Source organism: Myxocyprinus asiaticus, chromosome 17 (genome assembly GCF_019703515.2).
Source record: "Myxocyprinus asiaticus isolate MX2 ecotype Aquarium Trade chromosome 17, UBuf_Myxa_2, whole genome shotgun sequence".
Classification (NCBI taxonomy): Eukaryota; Metazoa; Chordata; class Actinopteri; order Cypriniformes; family Catostomidae; genus Myxocyprinus; species Myxocyprinus asiaticus.
The window spans coordinates 49,405,223-49,432,544 of NC_059360.1; the positions used below are offsets into that span (position 1 = coordinate 49,405,223).

Genomic DNA, 27,322 nt, shown 5'->3' on the forward strand with positions numbered 1-27,322 from the left:
ATCTAAAAGGTGGAGGATGAAGGGAAGCTGGTGAATATTTAGAAAAATCCAGCACAGCACTTCAGAGAGGCTACTTTGGCAGCCGAAAGTTAAGCGCACATAAAAATAAATTTTAGATCTCCATCTAAGACCGAACAGGTGCCATTCTGAAGGGTGGAGTGGCATAATTTTGAAGGCATCAGTAATGTCGGCTTTGCCTAGCCAAGCGCCTTTACCCGGAGTTTTAATGAAATGAATAGCATGGTCAACTGAGGCGTAGGACATACAGAAAATGTCTTCAGGAATAAAGCTGTTAATGCTGGAGGTTGAGCTATTATGCGGGGAGGACAGGTCGATAATTATCCTTTTCTTGCCCGAGTAGTTTCTGGTGGCTATACCTATGGGGTTAATGCGGAAAGAGGGAAAAGGAGAGAAGCGAAAGGGGCCGATCAAATACCCTTTGGCTAATTCTTTTGTATTCATGTATTGACTACATCCGGTTCTTTTAATGCTGACATGAGGTTTTTGCACATGTAGGTGGAGGAGGGGCCCAGCTAAAAATACTTGAATGTGACTAGTAATAAAGGAAGTTAACAAAACATCGAATTAGGATGGTGGGATAAATTCTTAGAGAGTTCTTGGACGTTGATAGGTGTAGAAGGGTGTTTATTCATCTTTATGAAGGTTTGGGAGGAGCTTTGAACGGGGACAAACAGCTCTAGGATAACTGTCACTACATATGGCACAACAATGCAAGAATCTACATTTTCGGTATGGGCACTAGGTGTGTAAATCGGACATTTCATCACGATACGATCGTGAATCGATTCTTCAAAGTTTGCCACAGTATGATTAGATTTAGGGGCCTGCGATTGATATTCCGATATGATGTGCCTATTACACAATCAACAAATTTCTTTTTGCTCTCAAATGAAACCAAAATATAATTTGATTATTTTATTGAGCTCTCTGTATCCATATTGGTACATCCACAACAAGATAAGGTACTTCAGATGCTGAAAAAAATTATACAGATAAATAATATAAAAAATAAAGTCACACACAAGTGATCATCAATCATTTGATTACAGCTAATTTTTCAGTTTAATCCAATTCAAAATACTTACATACTCATGACTTGTTTCCAACTATCCGTGCTATCTGCGGTTTTCTTGGCTACAACTTCCACAGTTGTATGAAAAATTCTGTTCCAGTTAACTGTGATAAATGTTAGTAAGGGTGTTGATGTGTAGATTTGTAAAGTCTTATAACTGATGCTGGAGCTGGGCAGCAGGTGATTTCTCTTTCCCTTGTTAGTGCGGTTCAGAATGTCGGTGTTGTCAAGATGTTTCACATGGCTGAACTTCTCCATGGTACTTTTAAATAGCAAATTCTCATGTAAAATTCAAATGGGTTGCATGTGCAACGATATCGATGGAAGCCCGAATTATTCACACACGTGAGCTGCTCTGCGTTTGTCACGAGAGCTCACATTTTAAGGAGTGCCCGGTTGATGCACGTGCACGGATAGCAGAGCGCAATTTGGCTTCAAAGACCCCGCACACATCCTTGTCCCACATGAAAAGCGTATTTAGCGCTCATAAAGTGAAATGAATGTAATAAGGTTGCTTCATCGCCTGACGGAAATGCGTACAGACATGGCTGACATGAGTGTTAAAATAAAGTTACATCTTAATTTTTATATCGATATTTACGAGTTGTATCGATAACATTGGATCGTTGGTCATCGGATCAATGCATCGATCCAGATTGATGGATCATTACACCACAGATTCATTGAAATGAATGCAGGTTGGTACTGTAGAGTAATCCAAAAATGTCTACTGATCAGTTCAAGATAATAGCTAAATACGTGTCTAGCACAGATATCCTCTCCAGGAAAATCTCGTACATCGTATCTCTATAAACGCCAAAAGCCACATTAAATTCTGCGAGCGACAGACTCTTAGAGAGTCTTAGGTTGCATTCTTTGAGAACAACAGAAATATCCCTGCAGTCTACGATGCGTTTGTCCAAGACCCCTGAAGCACATAGCAGAATTTTGACAAGGTTTATGTCATTACCTGCGATAATCTGGCTCCTCAGGCTGAGAGGAATAGCTGCTGCCAGTGGAATGAAGGTAGTTCCAGTAGATGGCGCAGGAAGGGCTGTAGTGAGGCTGTGATGAGGCGATAAGTAATTTGGGGAAACCCCGGGGATGTCCGAGGGAGGAGCTGGTGATGTGTTTTCGCTTAGCTTTAGCCGGGATGGAACTGGGCGGTGGTGGAGGAGTCGGAACAGAGTCAGTAGAGGAGAGAAAAAAGGTAAACAAATCCTGGTGGGATAAACCGGTTGGAGGGACTATGTCACGACTGAATAAATGTCCCAAAATCTTAGGTACTGGCCAGTCGGAAATGGAAGCGTGGCGTTGTGCCAGTCGGGCGCTCCGGCGTTTAGGGAGTGTGGAGAATAAAATGCAAGCATATACATTTTTTATGCACATTTTGGAGATTTTATTCACATCTTGGAGTTTCTATCCAGCAGTTTTTATGCGATATCCCAAAATGCACATAAAAATACATTGATGGAAACCCAGCTAATGATGCTTTGTTATGAGAGCGTGTCGACTTGAAATGAGCAAAAATTAAATCAAGGATCAAACCCACGATTTGCGTGATTTTGTTACATTAAATACACAAATTTGAAAGAAAGAAAGAAAGAAATCAAGAATGGGCAACAGTGGGGTCTGGGTAGCTCAGCGAGTACTGACGCTGACTATCATCCCTGGAGTCGCAAGTTCGAATTCATGGTGTGCTGAGTGACTCCAATCAGGTCTCCTAAGCAACCAAATTGGCCCGGTTGCTAGGGAGGGTAGAGTCACATGGGGTAACCTCCTCGTGGTCACTATAATGTGGTTGTCGCTCTCGGTGGCGCACATGGTGAGTTGTGCGTGGTTGCCGCGGAGAATAGTGTGAAGCCTCCACACGTGCTATGTCTCCGCGGTAACGTGCTCAACAAGCCACGTGATAAGATGCGCAGATTGACAGTCTCAGACGCGGAGGCAATTGAGATTCGTCCTCCACCACCCGGATTGAGGCGAGTCACTACGCCACCATGAGGACTTAGAGCGCATTGGGAATTGGGCATTCCAAACTGGGGAGGAAAAAAAAAAAAAAAAATGGGAAACAGTGTTGCAAATTTAGCCTAAATTAAAGTCTGGGTTAGTTGCTGGTTAAAGACTATCGGGGTTGGAACAGGCCAAAAATCACCATTGGATGCCTTGAGAGAAAAAAATAAAATAAATAAAAAAGTACTTTTAGCTAAATGTTAATTTGATGTTAGACAATAGTTTGTCTAATAGCTCTCACTCTGAGGAACATTTGTGCCTTTATTGCTTTAGAAAAATTCATGGGACACCAAATTGTATCTTATTTGTGGAAAGTGACAAAAGCATCATGAATCATTGCACATCCTAAAAACAGGACTTGACCTTCACAACCCAGATTTTACTCTAATGTGAAGTGTCATTAAAGCATTATATGCCTTGTTTAGCTTTTGACACTGACCGCAGATCTTTCTTTGGTATTTCCTAACAATGAATCAGGCTGTTAGCACAATTCCCTGCGCTGCTTCCACTGTATCCGACACAAGAGCACTCTGCGTTGGGCCAACAAAAACACAAGTGACGGCCCCGAACACTCCAACTGGAAAATAGATTACGGTTTAATCTGTGAGTTGGAGAATCTGCTCTTGTTTTTATAACCTGAGGTATTTGAGCTTTACTGACAGGGAGTAAAGCAGTACCATGCTAGTTCATCAAGAAACATCACTGAGAACATCTTGACATCTGGAGGTGTCACAACTTCTGTTTTCACTGGTTCAACAAAGATAAAATTCTCAAAAACACCACAGCATGTTTTGTTTTTTTCCAACTAAAGCTCCACTCTGAAGTGCACATTACTTGGCCCAAAATTAAAAGAAAATTTCTTCCATGGATCCTTTGATCAAACCCTGACCCTCAGTCAAGAAATACATTTCAGTCTTGAAAGCTCTCGGAATGATTTAGCATGTTAATGTGGGTATGGTAGTTCATAGGATTTGATCTTGGCAGACTATTGCTACTATGGCTTCTGCTAGAACATACACAGACATGCTAGCATGTAAGACATGATGCTGGACAATTAGACAAACATACAATTCCCATGTAGAATATCTAGACAAGTGGAGCTGGGGAGGAGGGTTTCAGTGCGCTGAAGTGAAACCGGCTTATTTGCAAAACTGAGCAATTTCAATGTTAGACAAAGAAAGACTACGCAAGTTGATTGGCTAATGATTACATGTCCAATGACCTATCAGCTTATACACCATTTGAGCTGATTGGATCAAATGTAATTTTGTCTCGAGTCATTTTGGAGCACTACTTGCTGGAAGTTGCTGTTTGTTTGACTTTACCTCACAACATATTAAACATGTGACAAGACAAATTAAAATGCTTTAAAATCCTTTTTAACTATCATTTTTCTTTATTATCAAACCCTTAACATTGGGAGTATAGATGGATGATAAATAGTTGAAAAAAATCTCAGAGACAGACTATCATAGAGACTTGGGGGTGGGGCTCTTTTGAGTTGGGCCAATAGCAACCACTCCACACACCTAGCAACCACATAGCAACATATTAACCCTTTAAGCTCTGAAGGTGTTTTAAAGATTTCCTGTTTCAGTGGCATACCCAAAATTAAAGGCTGAATACTTGACAAAAAACAAAGAGGGTCAAAAAGGACAAAGCAATCAAAAGTTATAGCATTACAAAAATAATTTATCATAGTGTACAAAAACATCTCCAAATAAATAAAACATAATAATTGTTCATAAGAACTAATTACACATGCAAACACAACAATGACTAAAGGTTTGCATAGCATGCAGACATGATTTTAGTAATGAGATTTCACAGAATGAGTTTCATTCTGTGTCATTTGAGTCATCATTGAGTCTGTGTCATGTATTTGGCGCCATCTCCTGGTGGTAATGTAACATTGTAACATTGTGCTTCATGTGGATTATCTAATGATCTATACATCTGATTATCTTGTGTGTGGGCTTGTTTGAAAGATAATCACCTCTAAATAATGTATGTGATATTTTATGTTCCGATTATTTTTCGTGAAGTTATAAGCAAAAACGCGGCATATAAGCAACATTAACAATTGTCAAAGACATATACTTAGCTATTACTCGCTATAATTTTGTCTGTGAGTAAAACAAATAGGCTGGTTGTTTTCTACTCTTTGAGTGCTTTCCAACAACATATGACACATGGATATTTGATGAGTTTTATGAATTTACTGATTACAATAATATGTAGGAACACTTCTGATTTATCTGTAAATTTCAAAGCACTTGTTCAGTTTTGGTCATAATGTCTACATGCATTGGAAAGTAAAGCTTCTAAGCTTTCAAACGATACCTATTTTCTGTTGGTCAAGACTGTTATTAACATTTTGACTTTTTTCTTGCGGGCCCATACGAGCTTATAGGGTTAACAACCACTCAGAACACTTGAGTATTGTGATGGTGTTTCACACGGGCAAGCACCACTAAAAATTGAGTTCACGATCTGTGAATGAAAAATATCATATCTATATGCATGCACAAGAAAATTTATTTGTTCCTCCTGAATAAACAGAATTTCACTCTTCTGAGTTCACACAGACAATGACATTCCTCAGTCGGTTCTCATGTTCTGACCTCCAGTTATCTGCTGATGTTCCTCAATGACTCCAGCTCATATCAGCTTCTCTCGGTGAGCTTTAGCTGTGGATCACCTGACATCATGTTTGTTGTCTGTCGTGTCTAATGGCTTTCCTCAGGGTACGAGAGGCGCTGGAGGTGAAGGGTGAGGGGTTAAGGTTGAGCTTAGACCTCCTTAATTTACCTCCTACACTGACATCATCATCACTCAAACAAAGAGTGAAACTCTGGACTTCCACAGACATTTTACTCCAGACATCTGGAAGATCCATACACAACAACCCTCCACCAAGCCTGTGAGTCATTTAAAGGAATAGTTCAGCCAAAAATTAACCCACGCTCATGTCGTTCCAAACACATATGACTTTCTGTACACTCTGGAACACAAAAGATGGTGTTTAGCAGAATGTTTATGCTGCTTTTTTTCCATACAATGAAAGTGCACAGTGGCCAGGGGATGTTAAGCTCCAGAGAAAGTGTTTGGGAATGAATCAATCAGCAACTGTATCAAAATATATGGTACACTGTTATTTTCAATACGGCCATTTCCCGCATCCAAACGAACAGGATCTGGACACATACAGTTGATTCTGGTCAGAGAGAAGCAGATTTTAAAGGTGATGACAAAGTGTTTTGACCCTACAGAACACCTGACCGAGTCCCTCTCTAACTTCTTTTCACATTGTGGAAACTCCAGTGTGGAGGCACCAATCTGTGGGTTTGTCTGCAGTTGACAAATGACTGATATATATTAAAGAGGCCAAGTATGGTGTGGGTGAACATGCCTTAGAGCTAGAGAGTAAACGCATTGCGTCAGGACACACAAGGGATTTACGGCTGTCCGTGTCTCACCTCCAAATGCCATCGGCTCACTGTCAGCAGAACAAGACTAACACAAACATGTGAAACAGACAGCAATGAGAGCAAATGGAGACTTTTGCTGAAGGCTTCTCAGATGTTTCCCCTGACATAAAGACTCTAGTAATCTCACATGTGTCTCCTCTCTCAACAATGTCTCAAAAGCTCTTTCACACAGAGAAAATTCATTCCAGCAACTGTTTTGGGAATGCAAAATTTGTTCATTCACACTGCAAGAGCTTTCCCGTAATCTATGCTCGCATTCACGCAATCCCGTAAAGATAAAAGTGGCATCATGGTTTGACGTCTATTATGCAGCGTCTTGAGTTTACTGATTACCACATCTTTTCTCTAGAGAAGCCTGCCCTTTCATCCTCTTGTAAACAAATAATGTGTAAGGTACTAAAATGATGGTTCATTTCATAGTCTGCGTGGATGGTGAGTATCTCACTGTAATCCCTGTATGAGATTTGCATGATAGCCAATTTTATTGATTTTATTTTTGGCATTTAGGCCTACTTTTATAAGATCATAAGATCATTTATGTTTTGTTCGATGTTAATTGTTTTTGTGTTATTGGCTGCTGTCTACCAACTAAATGCCTCCCAAGGACAATAAAGATGAAAGTGAAAGTGATAACTGTCAAACAAACAATTAGATGATTCTAAACGGACCCATCTTCCTAAAAATAGAAAACTAACTACTCTGACAAGGTAAAACTATGCTTTTTTTTCCTTCAGACATTAGCAATTATTACAATAAAAAAATATTATTAATTTGCCATTCATTTGTAGGTGTTTTTTTTTTTTTTTTTTTGCACTAGCATTGCCATTTTTTTCTGTTTGCCTTAAGCACTTTTTAAACTTTACAAATTAGACGTATTAGTAATGTACACACAGTTGAGGAAGTTCAACCTGCCGCAGGCGCTGCTGATACAGTTCTACTCAGCAGTCATTGAGTCTGTCCTCTGCACTTCAATAACTGTCTGGTTTGGTTCAGCTATGAAATCAGACATCAGAAGACTACAAAGAACAGTTCAGACTGCTGAGAGGATTATTGGTTGCCCCCTGCCCTCCCATCAAGAACTATACACTTCCAGAGTGAGGAAAAAGGCTGGAAAAATCACTCTGGACCCCACTCACCCTGCCCACTACCTTTTTGAACTGTTGCCTTCTGGCCGACGCTTCAGAGCTCTGAGCACCAGAACCGTCAGGCACAGGAACAGTTTTTTCCCTCAGGCTATCCATCTCATGAACAGATAAAACTGCCCCATTGAGCAATAATTAATGTGCAATACACAGCTTAGTCTTTTTATATTTATCCAACAGATCCAACCTCATCTGCCATTACATTCCCTTGCACTGTATATAGCCGATTTGTATTTGTACATATGTATATATATACATATAGAGAGAGAGATTTTGTCTTATTGTGTATTTCTATATATACTTATATTTTCTATTTGCTTTTTATTTCTATTCTATTTTTTATTATCTCTGTCTTGTTGTTGTATTGTTGTGCACTGGAAGCTTCTGTCACTAAGACAAATTCCTTGTATGTGTAAGCATATTTGGCAATAAAGCTCATTGTGATTCTGATGAATATATAAAACAAACAGTTGGCCTGTCATAAGGTTGCAAGCGCTGTGTCAAGCTAGTCACCTAAAAAGCTACATTAAGTCGTTACAAAACTGGTAAAAGTGTACTGTATCTGGTTGTGTTTCTTATGTAGTATTAATTAGCATATACCTTCTGTAGTTTCACTTACATTCATCTTTGCTAATTCTTTCGAATGTTGTTCACAGAGATTGTACTTCAGGTTTGGGGTGTTCCCTGCATGATGCCGCACCTTTTTCATCATAATTTACAAACATTTACATTTATGCATTTAGCAGACGCTTTTATCCAAAGCAACTTACAGTGCACTTATAACAGGGACAATCCCCCTGGAGCAACCTGGAGTTAAGTGTCTTGCTCAAGGACACAATGGTGGTGACTGTGGGGATTGAACCAACAACCTTCTGATTACCACCTATGTGCTTTAGCCCACTACACCACACAAACTGGGTAACCATTATTATTATATATTATATATGAGGGGGAAATAAAAGTTCAGGGTCTGACATTCAGTGTGCTGTGCTCTGAATGTTTTTTTATTTTATCACGTCAGGTTTGTGATGCTGTAAATGTAGCCGATTGATTTTTAACTGAACTGATATTTACAATGGTAACGTTAATTTATTGTATATTAAAAAAAAATAAAAAAACTCATGTAATGCCGTGAATTTAAAAAAGATGGCAAGGTTTTATGACGGCCGTATGTTTTTTAAACCGCTGTTCGTGAAACTGTTGAATCTCTATTCTGTACACAAACTTTCTCCTTTGCATGATAAATACGTCATCACTACAACACACACCCTTCATGCTATCGGCTCTGCTTTTGTTCACACAGACACGTTCCGGGATTGATCCCGGCAATGTTACTAGGGTCTGATCCTGGGATCAAATCTGTGGGCATTCCAGCACCGGATTGTGTTCACACAGAAGGCTCGCCAGAATTGATCCCGACAATATCCTGGGATCAGAGCCCAGTGTGATTGACATCAACTCTGACCAGATTTGCCAAGATACTAAAGTCTGCAATCAAAAGTCAGAGGATTTTATATGAACTCAAAGATTTCTCATTCAATGCTGACAAGACTAAATGATCTGAGCTATGACATACTCTTACTGTATGTCAATAAATGACTCTTATGTCTATTTTATTTCTCCTAAAGACAAAGAAACATCTGAGATAAAGTTGAAAAGAAACATAACAGAGACCTCATTAAGTCTCCTGAGCCTTGAAAGAGCAACTTTTGAGCAATACAGTTTTCTTCTGGATTTTACACACAGTGGATGATATTTACAATTATTACAGTGAAAGCAAGTGCTGAATATTTGTTTTGTCAAATGCCAAAATAATAGAAAATTGCTCAGCAAATGTCCAATAGTGCAGTCATGAACTCTGATACAACGTAAGGTCAAGATTAGAAATATTCACATTCACAGTGTTAGATTTTAAACTGGTCAGTGTTTTTCAGATGGTCTCTCATTTTTCAGGTCAGACTCACATCTGATATCATGCACTGTTTGTCTATTTATAGATTTCTCTGCAGTTGTGTGTGTGTGTGTGTGTGTGTGTGTGTGTGTGTGTGTGTGTGTGTGTGTGTGTGTAGTGAGAGAAAGCAATAAAATATTGCTCTTTCTATATCAGTTTTCTTAAGTCATACGAAACCAGATCAGGATGGATAAAAGGTGAAACTAATCCTGAATTACAGCTATGGGATTTAATATGAACACTACTTTACTGTATGATACACATGGAGCTCTGTTTACAAGATGTTCATTCTGTTCTCTTGAGGTTGTTTGAATACAAAAACTCTCTCAATCCACTGAGCAATATAACAACAGCCCTTCAGGACACCTCCAAAGATCATTTCTGATGAGGAAAGAGAATTATGTTTCTAATACAATACCATAATGTCCATCAATGTGAAGTATCAATGTCAACATTGTGCTATTTCGGTCTCTTGTGCACGAGAGAGAAACAAAGTGTCACTACAGAGAATAATATTCTCTCAGACACACGTCTGACATTCATCAATTTTATATCTTCAAAAACATCTCTTAAACACAAAATGACACAAATATCCTGTACAGTATTGTGCAATAATCTGTCCTTATGTCTGTCTTTCTATTTTCTGTCTTTCTTTCAATCTTTTCATCAACTGGTTGGGCTGTGTGTCTGTGAATGGATATATTTATTTATCTGTCTGTCTTGATGTTTTGATGGTGGATGTAATTTTAATGTGTTTTTTTAGTTAGACAAAAATGGAGGATGAAATTGAAACGCATTAAAAAAAATGTAATATCACCACGTCAACATCATTATGGTACTGAGGAATACTGAACCAGTTCTGATAGTTAATCACTCATTTACATCAACAGTCTATAGTAAGCTTTTAACATTTCATTCCTCTGAAAAACTGTTGATAGGACTTCAGAGTTTCAGACTAAACATTTCTGAGGAAGAATAACACTCTTTTTTTAAAAGTACTTATGGAGACAGAAAGCTTTTCCTCTGTAAAAGAAATGATAATTCTCAAATAAAATATCTGCTGAACTCTTGATGTCTGTGAACTACAGGACTAGACTTCAGAAAAACCAGCGTTGAGTCTGTGACATCACTGGATGAAATGAGAGGAACTTTATGAGATTAATTTCACATGAAGAACTGTTTATGTTTCTGTGCAGCTGTAAAGTGAAGCTCGAATGATTTGAGCGAGTGACTTCATCAATGTCTGATTTTATGGCAACGTTTAACTCACTCTATTTACGAGAATAATGCAGCAGAGAGATTTATGGGTTAGTGCACACATATGCATTTAAAGTAACTAACCGAACGTGGAAAGCTGCTAATAAAACACATTTTATTGCTGGTTTGCTGGAATGGAGAAAGAACTGGACTAAAACCAGTAGACCTGTGGTTACTTTTACATATCATAGTTTTTAAACGTCCAGAACTTAAAGATTTACAGGTCACTTGCATTTGTACAGCTCAGAAAGAAAGAGAGAGAGAGAGAGAGAGAGAGAGAGAGAGAGAGAGAGAGAGAAAGTGGAAGAAAGAATGAAAAAAGAAAGAAAAAGAAAAGAAAAAATAAAGAAAGAAAGAAAAGAACTGGAAGAAATAGAAAAAAGAATGAATGAAAAATCAAAGAAAGAAAATGTAAAGAAAAAAGAAGAAATTAGAAAGAAGAATGAAAAAAATAATGAATAAAGAAAGAAAGAAAAAAGAATAAAAAAGAATGAAGAAAAAACATGAAAAAATAATGAATTAAGAAAAAAGAATGAATGAAAAAGAATGAAAAAATAATGAGGTAAAAAAGAAAAAAATAATGAAAAGAAAGAAAGAAAAAATGAAAAAGAAAGAATGAATGAAAAAACAAAGAAAAAAATAGAAAAAAAGAAAAAAAGAAAAAAGAAAGACAAAGAAAAAAAATGAAAAAAGAAAGAAAAATGAAAGAAAGAAAGATTTATAAAGTAAAACTTTTTTATTTTACTAAAATAAAATCATAATTGACAGCAATAGTCTAGATGTAAAAGATGCAGAAAACTTCATAGCAATTTCCTTTTTATAATACTCTTCTATTTTTAATGCATTAAAATCAACTTATAATAACTTGATTGACTGTTCTGTAATATTCTTTAAACTTTTGTGCAATAACCCCAACTCTAACATAACCCTAACATAACCCTAACCCTATCCCAACCCTAACCCTCATGTGCTATAACCCTAACCTAACCCAACCCTAACCCAACCATAAACCAAATGTGCAATAACCCTAACCTAACCTAACCTAACCCAACCCTAACCCAAACCCTAAATCAAATGTGCAATAACCCTAACCTAACCTAACCCAAACCTAAACAAACCCTAAACCAAATGTGCAATAACCATAACCTAACCTAACCCAACCCTAACCCAACCCTAAACCAAATGTGCAATAACCCTAACCTAACCTAACCCAACCCTAACCCAACCCTAAACCAAATGTGCAATAACCCTAACCTAACCTAACCTAACACAACCCTAACCCAAACCCTAAACCAAATGTGCAATAACCCTAACCTAACCTAACCCAACCGTAAACAAACCCTAAACCAAATGTGCAATAACCATAACCTAACCTAACCCAACCCTAACCCAACCATAAACCAAATGTGCAATAACCCTAAACTAACCCAACCCTAACCCAACCCTAACCCTAATGTGCAATAACCCTAACCCTAACCTAACATAATGCTAACCCAATACTAACACTCATGTGCAATAACCCTAAACCTAACCTAATATAACCCTAACCCTATCCCAACCCTAACCCTCATGTGCTATAACCCTAACCTAACCCAACCCTAACCCAACCATAAACCAAATGTGCAATAACCCTAACCTAACCTAACCCAACCCTAACCCAACCCTAAACCAAATGTGCAATAACCCTAACCTAACCTAACATAACCCAACCCTAACCCAACCCTAAACCAAATGTGCAATAACCCTAACCTAACCTAACCCAACCCTAACCCAACCCTAAACCAAATGTGCAATAACCCTAACCTAACCTAACCCAACCCTAAACCAAATGTGCAATAACCCTAACCTAACCTAACCTAACCCAACCCTAACCCAACCCTAAACCAAATGTGCAATAACCCTAACCTAACCTAACCCAACCCTAACCCAACCCTAAACCAAATGTGCAATAACCCTAACCTAACCTAACCCAACCCTAAACCAAATGTGCAATAACCCTAACCTAACCTAACCTAACCCAACCCTAACCTAACCCTAAACCAAATGTGCAATAACCCTAACCTAACCTAACCCAACCCTAACCCAACCCTAACCCTAATGTGCAATAACCCTAACCCTAACCTAACGCTAACCCAATACTAACACTCATGTGCAATAACCCTAAACCTAACCTAACATAACCCTAACCTAACCTAACCCTAACCCTAACCTAACACTAACACAACCCTAACCCTTATGTGCAATAACCCTAACCTAACCTAACCCTAACCCTAACCCAACCTTAACCCAACCATAACCCTCATGTGCAATAACCCTAACCCTAACCCAACACTAACACTCATGAGCAATAACCCTAACCCTAACCGAACCTAACCCTAACCCAACACTAACACTCATGTGCAATAACCCTAAACCTAACCTAACATAACCCTAACCCTAACCTAACCTAACACTAACCCTAACCTAACCCTAAACCTAACACTAAACCTAACCCAACATAACCCTAACCCTAACCTAACCTAACCTAACCTAACACTAACCCTAACACTAACCCTAACCCTAACCTAACCCTAACCCTAACCTAACCCTCATGTGCAATAACCCTAACCTAACATAACCTTAACCCTAACCTAACCTAACATAACCCTAACCCTAACCTAACCCTAAACCTAACCTAACCCACCAAGAAATGAACTGAAACGCAACAGTTTGCTGAACTAGTATGTGATGGGTTAGTTACATGAGGATGGGCTAGTTGGTTAATAGCAGCTCTCCTGAATCAACAGTCCAGATTCATCCAGACGGGTCATTAGTTTAATAAGGGCTGTTGTTAGCAGAGCATGATGACTGTAGCACAAACACAAATCAAAGAGCAGGAATCAAACCCAGTCCTTCAGTAAACCGGTTACTGGTAGTTATCACAAACACAGATGCCAATGATGTCAACTATGACCTCAGGTCACCTGAGGCACTTCCTCTAATTTACACTTTCGTGCAGTGCAGTTTGACAGTCATGATCTTTTAGGAAAACCTCTGAATGGTTTCCGTGATAACTGAAAATAAAATGAATTGGTGGTGAAACAGCTGTACGGCATTACGTTCTTCAGCATTCATTTAATCAGCACACACAGACACTCACAAACAGATGAAACCCTTGAAGTTACTAACAATCCGCTACTTTGAATCCAGTGTTTATCACAACAACATATTTTTTCACTGTGGAAATCTGTCATTAATTCTCCGTTGTTCATTCTTTAGCCAGTCAAAAGATACAAAACAGATACAAGCGAGTTGTCTGTACAAAACTCACCACCACGATGCTAGGGTGTTATTGGTGGTTGCTAGGGTTTTGCTATGCAGTTGTTAAGGTGTTCGGTGTTGTTCCAGTGGTTTCTTACTGTCCCAAATGAAAAGAGTCTCTGTGATATTATGCTTTCTAGATCTGACTGGAGTCGCTCCTTTGATTCAATCATGCACAAACATCAGCAAATATGATTTACTCCAGTAAAATGAGTCTTATTTGAAGCATGTGTTCTTTGTCAAAGGTTAGATCTGTTATCAGCTGAATTCATATGAGTGTGTTATCACAGTGTTGACACTGACCGTGTCATATGGAAGCTGTTAGTGTCTGTTGTGTGTGTTCGGTAGCGTGTTGAACTCACAGCGCTCCTTTGAGTCTCGTCCAGCTCTTGCAGCTGCTGCTGGATTTCTCGCATTCGTCTCTCCTGGTCTCGTCTCTCTCTCACATCCCACAGGACTCTGTCTCCTGTTTTCTCGGCCAAACTCTCATTTAAACTCTGCGGTCTCACCTACAACACAAAAAAAGAGATTTAATGACACTGTTAGATGATTAGATGGTGTAAGAGATGTTTAATGTACAGTATGCTGCATATGGGCTCATCAGTGCAAGTTTAGAGCTGTTTTCATTTGCAGTCGTATGTGGCAAAAAGTTCAGAGACATTTTGAAATCCAGAAGCACATAAAACTAGAGTTGGGAGTAAAACAGTTCCTCATGGGGAGGGATATAAATCAAAGTTATGAGCAATCACAACAGCGCCGGCTGCCCAGTGTGTCCAATGCAAACGCTGAAAATAGGTCATCAGGAAGTGCTGGAGTCATGCAGTGATGTGAACCCTGTTTTCATGATCTCTCTCTACAGTAGTGTGATGTGATTCTCTTTTGTTTCATTAGTTATCTTTACACACTGCTGTGATGAATGAAGTGACTATCTGTTCTTCTGGCTCATAATCTGTGATAACACTGTAACGGACTGACCTAATTAATTGGGGTGCCAAGCAGGCGATTAAACCTACTAAATTTCTTCAATCTTTGAGTCAGTCAACCATACAAAGGATTAACACATTTAAAGAAGTAGGAACCCTTAATATGTGGATGAAGTATTAACACACAAACAGCAAGGCTCAATTCACAGAAACTGTTATTCATTTTTGGTGCAAACCACCAGTTTCAGAATTAACTTGACATGCAGTTCACATTAATAGTTCATGACTAGAGTTCACAATTCAGCATAGTAGTTTATACATCAGTGTCCATACGCACTTAGGCCTTTAAGAATCCTTAAGTCCATTCAAACCAGCATTATGCAAACCAGTTCACTGTGCAGTTCAGAAAGACTTCTTTCAGCACTTCAAACAACATTTACACAGTCTCATGGACACTCAACTGGCAAACCCATCATAAGAATATAAAAAAAAAAAAACAATACTTGTTTGGTCCTGTTCAGTCAGTCAGACAAATGATCTGCTCTCCATTGTTGTTTGGACCATCAGTAGCTTTCTCTGTGAACATCCAGCAAACTTCCAAAAGGGTCCATAAATCCCAAGGCAATCAATGAATTTTACATTCTACCTCACAGTTGTTTTTTTGTTTTTTTAGATATGGAGGGATTAACTTCCCATATCTTTCCACTGCACAAGGCATTGCCTTGAACCTGCCATCTTCAAACTCTCTTAAGCCATGTGCTCCAGAACACCATGTGACTCAGAGCATCATGTGCGTCACACTCGTCACAACACTATAAATACACTGCAGAACACATGCAAAACATTTAGCAAAAGTGGGTTTATGTTGTATTCTGGAATAGGGTGCAGAAATATGAAAACAAATTCAAATCAGGTTGTTTTATATATTTATGTAACTGGGTAGTTTTAGTATAGCATGTCATGTAGTATAGATTGCTATGTTAATTTACCAACTATCTTATACATACAGTGCATTCAGAAAGTATTCAGACCCCTTCATTTTTTCACAGTTTGTTATGTTGCAGCCTTATGTTAAAATGCTTTAAATAATGTTTTTTTTTTTTTTTTTTTTTTTACACCAATCTACACTCCATACCCCATAATGACAAAGCAAAAAGCAGATATTTGATAACTTTAGGGTTAGGGTTAATTTATCAAAAAGAAAAAACTGAAATATCACACTGACAGTATTCAGACTCTTAACTCAGTACTTAGTTGAAGCACCTTTGGCAGCGATTATAGCCTCAAGTCTATTTGGGTATGATGTTACAAGCACACCTGGATTTGGGGATTTTCTGCCATTCTTCTCTGCAGATCCTCTGAAGTTCTGTCAGGTTGGATGGGGGCCGTCGGTGGACAGTCATTTTCAGGTCTCTCCAGAGATGTTCGATTGGGTTCAAGTCCGGGCTCTGGCTGGGACACTCAAGGACATTCACAGAGTTGTCTCTAAGCCACTCTTGCATTATCTTGGCTGTGTGTTTAGGGTCATTGTCCTGTTGGAAGGTGAACCTTCAGCCCAGTCTGAGGTCCTGAGCACTCTGGACCAGGTTTTCATTAAGGATATCTCTGTATTTTGCTGCGTTCAGCTTTGCTTCAACCCTGACCAGTCCCCCAGTCCCTGCCACTAAAAAACACCTGCACAGCATGATGCTACCACCACCATGCTTCACTGTTGGGATGGTATTGTGCAGGTGATGAGTGGTGCTTGGATTCCTCCAGACATGACGCTTGGAATTGAGGTCAAACAGTTCAATCTTCATTTCATCAGACCAGAGAATCTTGTTTCTCACAGTCTGAGAGTCCTTTAGGTGTTTTTTTATGTGTCTTGCACTGAGGAGTGGCTTCCGTCTGGTCACTCTGCCATAAAGCCCAGATCGGTGGAGTGTTGCAGTGATGATTGTCCTTCTGCAAGTTTCTCCCATCTCCACACATGATCTCTGGAGCTCAACCAGAGTGACCATCAGGTTCTTGATCACCTCTCTGACCAAGGCCCTTCTCCCCCGATTGCTCAGTTTGGCCAGGCGATCAGCTCTAGGAAGAGTCCTGGTTTGTCCAATTTAAGAATTATGGAGACCAATGCAGCTGAAATGTTTTTGTAGCCTTCCCCAGATCTGTGCCTCGATACAATCCTGTCTCTGAGCTCTGCAGGCAGTTCCTTTGACCTCATGGCTTGGTTTGTGCTCTGATATGCATTTTCAGCTGTGAGACCTTATACAGACAGGTGTGTGTCTTTCCAAATCATGTCCAATCAATTAAATTTGCCACAGGTGAACTCCAATCAAAGTGTAGAAACATCTCAAAGATGATCCAGAGAAATAGGATGCACCTGATCTAAATCTCAAGTGTCATAGCAAAGGGTCTGAATACTTATGTCAGTGTGATATTTCAGTTATTCTTTTTAATAAATTTGCAAAGTTATCAAAAATCTGAGTTTTGCTTTGTCATAATGGGGTATGGAGTGTAGATTGATGTGAAAATATAATAATTTAAAGCATTTTAGCATAAGGCTGCAACATAACAAAATGTGAAATAAATGAAGGGGTCTGAATACTTTCTGAATGCACTGTATTACAAAGGATGGGTCGATGTGTTTATCTCATGATGTGGTTAGATATAATAACACTTAAAATATTTTTTTTTAAAATACTTATTTGAAAAAATGTTTGAGCAAAATGCACATTATAATTTCTCATCAAAATAAAGTTCTTTAATACACAATATAAATGCTCAAGGTTTAAATAATAAGAGTTTTTCTATAAGAAGAGCTCACAAACAAATAAGCTTTCATGAATAGTGAGATACATTCAGGCTGATCAGGTGCAGAACAAGCAACAGAACTGAACAGAACTTGTCCTGAAAAAAGTATGTGAAAGTGTATTTTCAATCATTTGTTTGTCATCATTATTATAATAAAAATTTAACTTTGTAAAAATACAAAAATTCTACATTATATGAATTCATATTATATCAAGAAATGGTATATATGGGGGCTGGGTAGCTCAGTGGTAAAAGACGCTGGCTACCACCCCTGGAGTTCGCTAGTTCGCTAGTTTGAATCCCAGGGCGTGCTGAGTGACTCCAACCAGGTCTCCTAAGCAACCAAATTGGCCCAGTTGCTAGGGAGGGTAGAGTCACATGGGGTAACCTCCTCGTGGTCGCTATAATGTGATTCGTTCTTGGTGGGGCGTGTGGTGAGTTGTGCGTGGATGCTGCGGTGGATGGCGTGAAGCCTCCACAGGCACTATGTCTCCGTGGCAACGCGCTCAACAAGCCACGTGATAAGATGCACAGGTTGACGGTCTCAGACGCAGAGGCAGCTGGGATTCGACCTCCGCCACCTGGATTGAGGCGAATCACTATGAGACCACGAGGACTTAAAAGCACATTGGGAGAAAAAGGAAAAAAAAGGTATATATGATAATGATATGAGCTATCAATGTTTGAAATAATGCATATAATTTACAAGTAATAACATTGAGTTTACATTCATTTGTATAAGAAACTCTAAAAAGGTTACTGTCACTTTAAGAGTTCAACGAGCGGCTCAGAGTGTTCCGGTTCAGCGAACATCAACGAGAATCTCTCGGTTTCTTTAGTGCATCCATGCTGCGTGAGATTAAAATGTATATTCCTTTTTACTTTTTTATCTGACTGTAAAGAACAGAAAGGATCTTAACACACATTATTCAATGAAAGTTGATGGACACACATTACACGGAGGAAACGATCTATTTTAATCTCAAGCACTTTTCATCAAAACAAGGTGATTTTCCAGGTATTCCAGTTCTTACATTTCTAAAAGATAAATTCAAGCACTTTAATGACCTTGTGGACTCTGTGAACAGTGTAGAATAAAGTGCATTTGTGGTAAAATCAAGCGATAGAGAAATTATGATGTTTGACGGGTCATTTCATTTATGATCACATGGACAGAAAACAATGTTGCAAATTTCGAAATATCAAGTTATGTCACGATATGGTTCATAATTTTTTTGGTTCAAGATATATATCGAAATTCAATATATCGTCCCATCACTAGCATATGATGTTGTTTAACTATTTTTATGAACTCTAAGATCTTTGCTCTTAGCGAAACACACTGTTCAATTCTCAAAGCAGATTTAATCAGCTGAATATTAGTAGTATGTCAAAAGGCATTCGATCATAAATATAGTTTTCTTTATATTGAAAAGAGTTGTCTCTCAATGTAAATGTCTGTTGATGAATAATGGTTTCATCATGGTCTTTTTACACTAAACACACACTGAACATACAGCTGATTTTCAGATGATTGAAACAGTGAAATGTAGGTCAGTAAGAACAAACATATTTCTGTAATATTTCTCTTGTTTAAACTGGTTGAGACTTCAGCATGTGAAATATGTGTTTTTCCATATCATGAGTGACGTCTCAATCAGTGAATCTGAACTCATGCAGTCACCCAAACCAGACTCAACAAAATATACAAACACATTTGAGGGAATAATTTGACTGTCAGTGCTGAGTATCTACGTACAATGAAGACCACACACAGAATATCAAATCTTTCATGGGATTTGACCAATGTGATTTTTGATTTGCCATTTAAAAGACACTTTCTATTGCAGAGAGAGATCGAACCAGCAACCTTCAAGTTTCAGTCTGTCAGTTTTGAATCTTGATCCGTAATCTTTAATGACCATTGAAACACATCAGCTGATCAATGCAATACAAAGTGATTGTGTTTTGAAATGTGGTAAGATGTGTTGAGACCGGAAGAACGTCTCTGGTCAACCTCAGGTGCATGAATGGAAAAAGCATTTTCAAAGCACAATCACATTAGATCACGTTTGATATTTTCTTGTCTGTAATCCTTTTACTTGAAAGCACTTAAACTCAGTTCATTTGAATGATACATTATTTTATGAAACAAAATACAAATTGGGTAAAATGGTTATTATATTCTTATACTTTTTATATTTTATATTTGCAAACAGTCCCTTAGCTACATAGGCACTCATTTTACACAGATGAAAAACAATTACTTCAATGAGAACACAATTTGCCTCTACCTGTGAATTGCTGAAATAACTAGCATGTGTTCTGGACAAAACCCCAGATGAGGACTCAATATCTATCTTATTTTAGCTTCTTCAAAATTACCACCCTTTGTCTACATTACATCTCTGCACACTCTCATTCTCTAAAGCAACTTCATGAGGTGCAGTTTGATCAAAATACCTTTAATTCAGTCAAGAGTGTTTAGACTTTTGGTAGTGTGCGTGCATATTATTACTCTCCATTATCAGATGCTTCTGCAGTGCAAAGTGGGCTGCTGTATTTCTTAGGCTGTGTAACGTGCAGATGGAAATCGGCGCCTTACTTAGAAAAACTGTGACTGCATGAGTCACATATAGTCTAAAAGAGCGCTGGACCTTTGGTCAATGCCACGTGGAAACAGGAACTGAGCCAGAGTTTCTCTGAACAGCTACAGCACTGCAGAACTCAGAACTAACACATCAGATCAGATCAGATGAGGACTAACAGATCAGATCAGATTAGATCAGGACGAACACATCAGATTAGATTAGATCAGGACAAACACATCAGATCAGATTAGGACTAACACATCAAATCAGATTAGGACTAACACATCAAATCAGATTAGGACTAACAGATTAGATCAGATTAGGACTAACACATCAAATCAGATTAGGACTAACACATCAGATCAGATGAGGACTAACACATCAGATCAGATTAGATCAGGACGAACACATCAAATCAGATTAGATCAGGACGAACACATCAGATCAGATCAGATTAGGACTAACACATCAAATCAGATGAGGACTAACAGATTAGATCAGATCAGACAAGGACAAACAGATCAGATAAGGACAAACAGATCAGACAAGGACAAACAGATCAGATAAGGACTAACATATCAGATCAGATGAGGACTAACAGATCAGATCAGATTAGATCAGGACGAACACATCAAATCAGATTATGACTAACACATCAGATCAGATCAGATGAGGACTAACAGATCAGATTAGATTAGATCAGGACAAACACATCAGATCAGATTAGGACTAACAGATTAGATCAGATGAGGACTAACAGAGCAGATCAGATTAGATCAGAACAAACACATTAAATCAGATTATGACTAACATATCAGATCAGATGAGGACTAACAGATCAGATCAGATTAGGACTAACACATCAAATCAGATGAGGACTAACACATCAAATCAGATGAGGACTAACAGATTAGATCAGATCAGACAAGGACAAACAGATGAGATGAGGACTAACATATCAGATCAGATGAGGACTAACAGGTCAGATCAGATCAGGACGAACACATCAAATCAGATTATGACTAACACATCAGATCAGATCAGATTAGGACTAACACATCAAATCAGATGAGGACTAACAGATCAGATGAGGAATAACGCATCGAATCAGATTAGATCAGGACGAACACATCAGATCAGGTCAGATTAGGACTAACACATCAAATCAGATGAGGACTAACAGATTAGATCAGATCAGACAAGGACAAACAGATCAGATGAGGACTAACATATCAGATCAGATGAGGACTAACAGATCAGATCAGATCAGATCAGGACGAACACATCAAATCAGATTATGACTAACACATCAGATCAGATCAGATTAGGACTAACACATCAAATCAGATGAGGACTAACAGATCAGATGAGGAATAACGCATAGAATCAGATTAGATCAGGAAGAACACATCAGATCAGATCAGATTAGGACTAACACACCAAATCAGATGAGGATTAACAGATCAGATGAGGAATAACGCATAGAATCAGAATAGATCAGGAAGAACACATCAGATCAGGTCAGATTAGGACTAACACATCAGATCAGATGAGGACTAACAGGGTTGGCCTGGGACCAGATAGTCAGACCATATTATAGATGTGAGAATATCACTGAGTTTAGAAACAGCAAGGCACAGTCAAATGTCAGGCAATGTCTTATCATCTTAAAACAGCTAAGATTAGCCTTGATCTTTTTACAAATCTTTTTAACATAGCTTTTAAAATTTAACTGGGAGTCTAAAATTATCCCTAAATACTCTCTATTACTTGTTCAATGAGCTCACCTTTAATTCTATCATTCAAGGATTCTGTTGCAGACGGCTTTTTAATAGAAAAGAAGATAGACTTTGTTTTCTTGTGTTTAGTGTCAAACAGGAGGCATCAAGCCAAGCTGACACATTTTATTCGTTTTTAGTTTGCTTTTCTGCAACAGCATCACAGTGTTATGAGGAAGAGGGTGTGGCCGGGCCGTGATGGAGCACGGCCGGTGCTGAATCAGCTGATCAGCGGGAGAGCGAGATAAGGGGCAGCCGGAGATGCCGGTTCAAGAGAGAGACGCACACGGCCGCGTTGCATGTGTGTCTGTGTCCTTATGTGTTATGTTGTTCATTTATATCATAAAAGTTTATGTTTATTGTTCTGCCGGTTCCCTCCTCCTCCTTGCTCATCCTTAATACTGTTACAGTGGTGCCGTAACCCGGGAGGGAGGAGGGATGCGCTATCGCGGAGTCCTCGCCGCTGCCATCCGCCAGGGGGCAGCCGCGGCCATCTGCCTGGGGACGGAGGGGTCACTGCCAGCCGCTGAGTGTCAGAGGAACCACGGCCATCTGCCAAAAAGGGGAGGAGCGGTTCCATCCACCAGGGGCCAGAGGACATGCTGCGAGAGGGGCCAGAGGACATCTCTCTCTCTCTCCTCTCTCTCTCTCTGTGTGTCTCTGCTTGCCCTTTCTCTCTCCCCATGCCTACCCTCGTCTCGCCACCCAGGTTCATAGGAGACAGGGTGGGCCACCGGCTGACAGAGATGGGGGGGAGTTAGTCAGACCGGTGGCGCCCCGGCCTGAATCGGGCAGGGGAGGAGTGTGACAACGAGGAGGGCATGGCCGGCGCTTAATCAGCTGATCAGCGGGAGAGCGAGATAACGGGCAGCCGGAGATGCCGGTTCGAGAGAGATGCACGCGGCCGCATTGCATGTGTGTCTGTGTCCTTATGTTTTATGTTGTTTTAAGTTAATTTATATCATTAAAGTTTATGTTTACAGTTCTGCTGGTTCCTGCCTCCTTCTTACCCATCCTTTATACTGTTACACACAGGTTTTGCCAGAGACATAGACGACTGTGTCATCAGCATACATCTGAAGATCTATATTAGGGCATATTTCTGGAAGGTCATTGATATACAAACTGAAGAGGATGGGACCCAAAATAGTTCTTTGAAGGATTCCTATTTCAATTTTATGGGGGGCCGACTTAATGTTATTAATCACAACACACTGTTTACAATTCTTCTTTTTTTTTTTTTGGAATGCCCAATTCCCAATGCATTCTAGGTCCTCGTGGTGGCGTAGTGACTTGTCAGTTGCCTCCACGTCTGAGACCGTCAATCCGCGCATCTTATCACGTGGCTTGTTGAGCGTTACCGTGGAGACATAGCAAGTGTAGAGGCTTCACGCTATTCTCCACGGCATCCACGCACAACTCACCATGTGCCTCACCGAGAGCGAGAACCACATTATAGTGACCACGAGGACATTACCCCATGTGACTCTACCCACCCTAGCAACCGGGCCAATTGGTTGCTTAGGAAGCCTGACTGGAGTCACTCAGCACACCCTGGATTCGAAATTGTGACTCCAGGGGTGGTAGTCAGTTACGGACTTTTTCAACCTTTCCCTCTCCTTGTGCCTGTACCGAAGCAATCCAAATCAATCACTTGCTTAAATGACTGCCGTCCTGTTGCTCTAACCCCCATCATCAGCAAATGCTTTGAGAGGCTAATCAGAGATTACATCTGCTCTGTACTGCCTGCCTCACTGGACTCACTGCAGTTTGCTTACCGCAACAACCGCTCCACTGATGATGCCATTGCATCTACAATACACACTGCTCTCTCCCACCTGGAAAAAAAGAACACTTATGTGAGAATGCTGTTTGTAGACTACAGCTCAGCATTCAACACCATAGTGTCCTCCAAGCTTGATGAGAAACTCCGGGCTCTGGGCTTAAACAGCTCACTGTGCAGCTGGATCCTGGACTTCCTGTCAGGCAGACGCCAGGTGGTCAGAATGGGCAATAACATCTCCTCATCACTGACCCTCAACACTGGAGCCCCACAGGGCTGTGTTCTCAGCCCACTCCTGTATTCCCTGTACACACATGACTGTGTGGCAACACATAGCTCCAGTGCCATAAAGTTTGCTGATGATACGACGGTGGTAGGTCTGATCACTGACAATGATGAAACAGCCTACAGAGAGGAGGTGCACACTCTGACACACTGGTGTCAGGAGCACAACCTCTCCCTCAACGTCAGTAAGACAAAGGAGCTTGTGGTGGACTTCAGAAGAAAAGATAGAGAACACAGTCCCATCACCATCAATGGAGCACCAGTGGAGAGAGTCAGCAGCTTCAAGTTCCTCGGTGTCCACATCACTGAGGAACTCACATGGTCCATCCACACTGAGACCGTTGTGAAGAACGCTCACCAGCGCCTCTTCTTCCTGAGACGGCTGAGGAAGTTTGGAATGAACCGCCACATCCTCACACGGTTCTACACCTGCACTGTGGAGAGCATCCTGACTGGCTGCATCACTGCCTGGTACAGCAATAGCACCACCCTCAACCGCAAAGCACTGCAAAGGGTGGTGTGAACAGCCAGAAACATTATCGGAGGTGAGCTTCCCTCCCTCCAGGACATATATACCAGGTGGTGTGTGAAAAAATCTCTGAGAATCATCAGAGACTCCAGCCACCCGAGCCATGGGCTTTTCTCACTGCTACCATCAGGCAGGCAGTATCGCAGCATCAGGACCCGCACCATCCGACTTCATGATAGCTTCTTCCCCCAAGCGAACACATCAGATCAGATTACATCAGGACTAACACATCAGATTGGGATGAATACATCAGATCAGGATGAACACATCAAATCAGATTACATCAGGTCTAACACACCAGATCAGAACTAACACATCAGATCAGGAATAACACATCAGATTATATCAGGACTAACACATCGGATCAGATAAGATTAGATCAAGACTAACACATTACTTGAGGACTAATAGATCAGATTAGGACTAACACACAAATGTTCAGGACATTCATGCAAATCATTACTAGCCACATTACAGCACTGAGGGTCTTTGAAGAAAGTAATTACTTAAATGTAGAAATGAACTAATGCTTTGTTTAAAACAGGTGTATTATAACAAATATATCAGAGCAGATTCAGGTTCTTCATGAAACAGGAAACCACTGCAATATCCTTCAACATCAGTGCTAGGACATGTATTTAGACTGTAATTCTTTCCCTAGAGATGTAACTTTACTGACTGACAGACAACTTTGGTGAATATAGCTCACAGATTACAGAAAATGATGGGATGATACAGTTGCAGCATGTGTCAAATATCCTCAAATAATGCTCTGTGTTCAAATTTGACCTTTTGCTTTATGACCACAACAGCATTGACATGTGGAGGCTGCGTAATTCAGACATTCCTGTAGTATTAGAAAATAAACCTGTGGCTCATCTGGATTTGTGTGTTTCAACAGATTAAAACCACATGACTAACCAAATAAACGTGACACCTTTACTTCAAAAGTTTCCACGTGAGAGTTTGAGCGCTGTGGAATCATAAACTCACAAAATATGAATTATTCTTCAGCAAAGTTCATGGCATTTCTGATCCTAAGAGTCTAGATTTTGGTGGGACAGCATCCACACATTGAACACATAACAACAGGAAAACAACTAACAACATCCTGGAGAAAAACAACACTAGAACAACATACGATTTTCTGTGTTCAAACCCCAGTCACCCTGATATAACCCACGGCTGTGTCTAATACAAATGTCAAGTCTGGTGCCAGGAAATGACTCAGTACGTCAGTACGTCAAAACTTTGATATCGCCACAAATTGATTCAAGGCATTGGACAGTTTTCTAAATAAACTGTCCAACTCTTCTGGCCCCTAAAATCTAAACTAGTGGCAGAGATGTCTTCAGTAGTAAACTCTGACCTACACTACATTTCTCAGCTGTTTACAATCTCTGATGGTAACGCTGTTGTTCTCATTGTTTAGATACAGAGCTGCACATAGTGACCGAGCAGATTAAACATCAAGATTACACATCAAGATCAGACGAGTCATAAGAAAATTTGAAATGTGGAAATATGGAAACTTCAAAATATTTCCATGAAAAAATCTATTACAGATTTCATGGGTTTTTGAACTTGATAAGTAAATAAAATTTGTTAAATAAATAATAAATAAATAAACTGGGGTAAAAGTGGCATCTGCCCACCAAAACTGTCTCACAAGGATTATGAGCTTGTATTAGGTGTGTAATCTAGCATAGACCCAAACAAACAGACAAAACACACAATCACAGACCCACACAAACAAAAACAGACAAACTCTAACATTAAACACATGTCCACTGAACAAAATGTGCAACATTTCAGATGTTTGGTTGATCACAATTTAACTTGAAATGGAATACCAGCAATCGCTTTGTTCTCATTTTGAAATGTTGCAAAACAAAAGCATGCTCTCAAAATCAATCCTAATTTTTGTAGAACATCTAATTGCACACATGCTTACACTTCAACACTCCATAAACTCATGTGTGTCTTTAATCAAGGAAACGTCAGGTCATATTTCTCGTTTTGTCGTGGTGCAGTCGCAGACGTTATACAATAGAGCTTATACAATGTGGTTTATATGATGAAGAAGGATTTGTCCCTGGATCTTTCTCTGGTGTCATTCCATGATGATCACATCATGTTCTGGGCTTATCAAACAAATATAATAAAAACATTGTTGAAGCTGTAAGGGCAATATCAAGATACATCACTACAAAACATAGAAGTCTGGAGTTATATAAAGAAAAGATGAGGGTACAATCTGAACTACAACATGAGAGACAGTGCACTATACAGCGATTTTACCACAGTTAAAGGTGATGCATGAGATTTATTCTGTTCTCTGTTTATTCTGTTGGTAGTTTGACTTCCTGAAGAATGTAAACACTGTGACA

General features: G+C 39.6%; 1 protein-coding gene across 2 annotated transcripts in view; it reads right to left on the reverse strand.

Moving 5' to 3' along the window:
- LOC127455183 (fibrous sheath-interacting protein 1-like) overlaps nucleotides 1–27,322 on the reverse strand; it is a 59,871-nt gene that overhangs the window by 6,311 nt on the left and 26,238 nt on the right. For both annotated transcript variants that reach the window (XM_051722856.1, XM_051722857.1), the window contains one exon: nucleotides 14,610–14,756. In XM_051722856.1, the coding sequence (XP_051578816.1) occupies nucleotides 14,610–14,756 (147 nt within the window). The remainder of the gene's footprint in view (nucleotides 1–14,609; nucleotides 14,757–27,322) is intronic.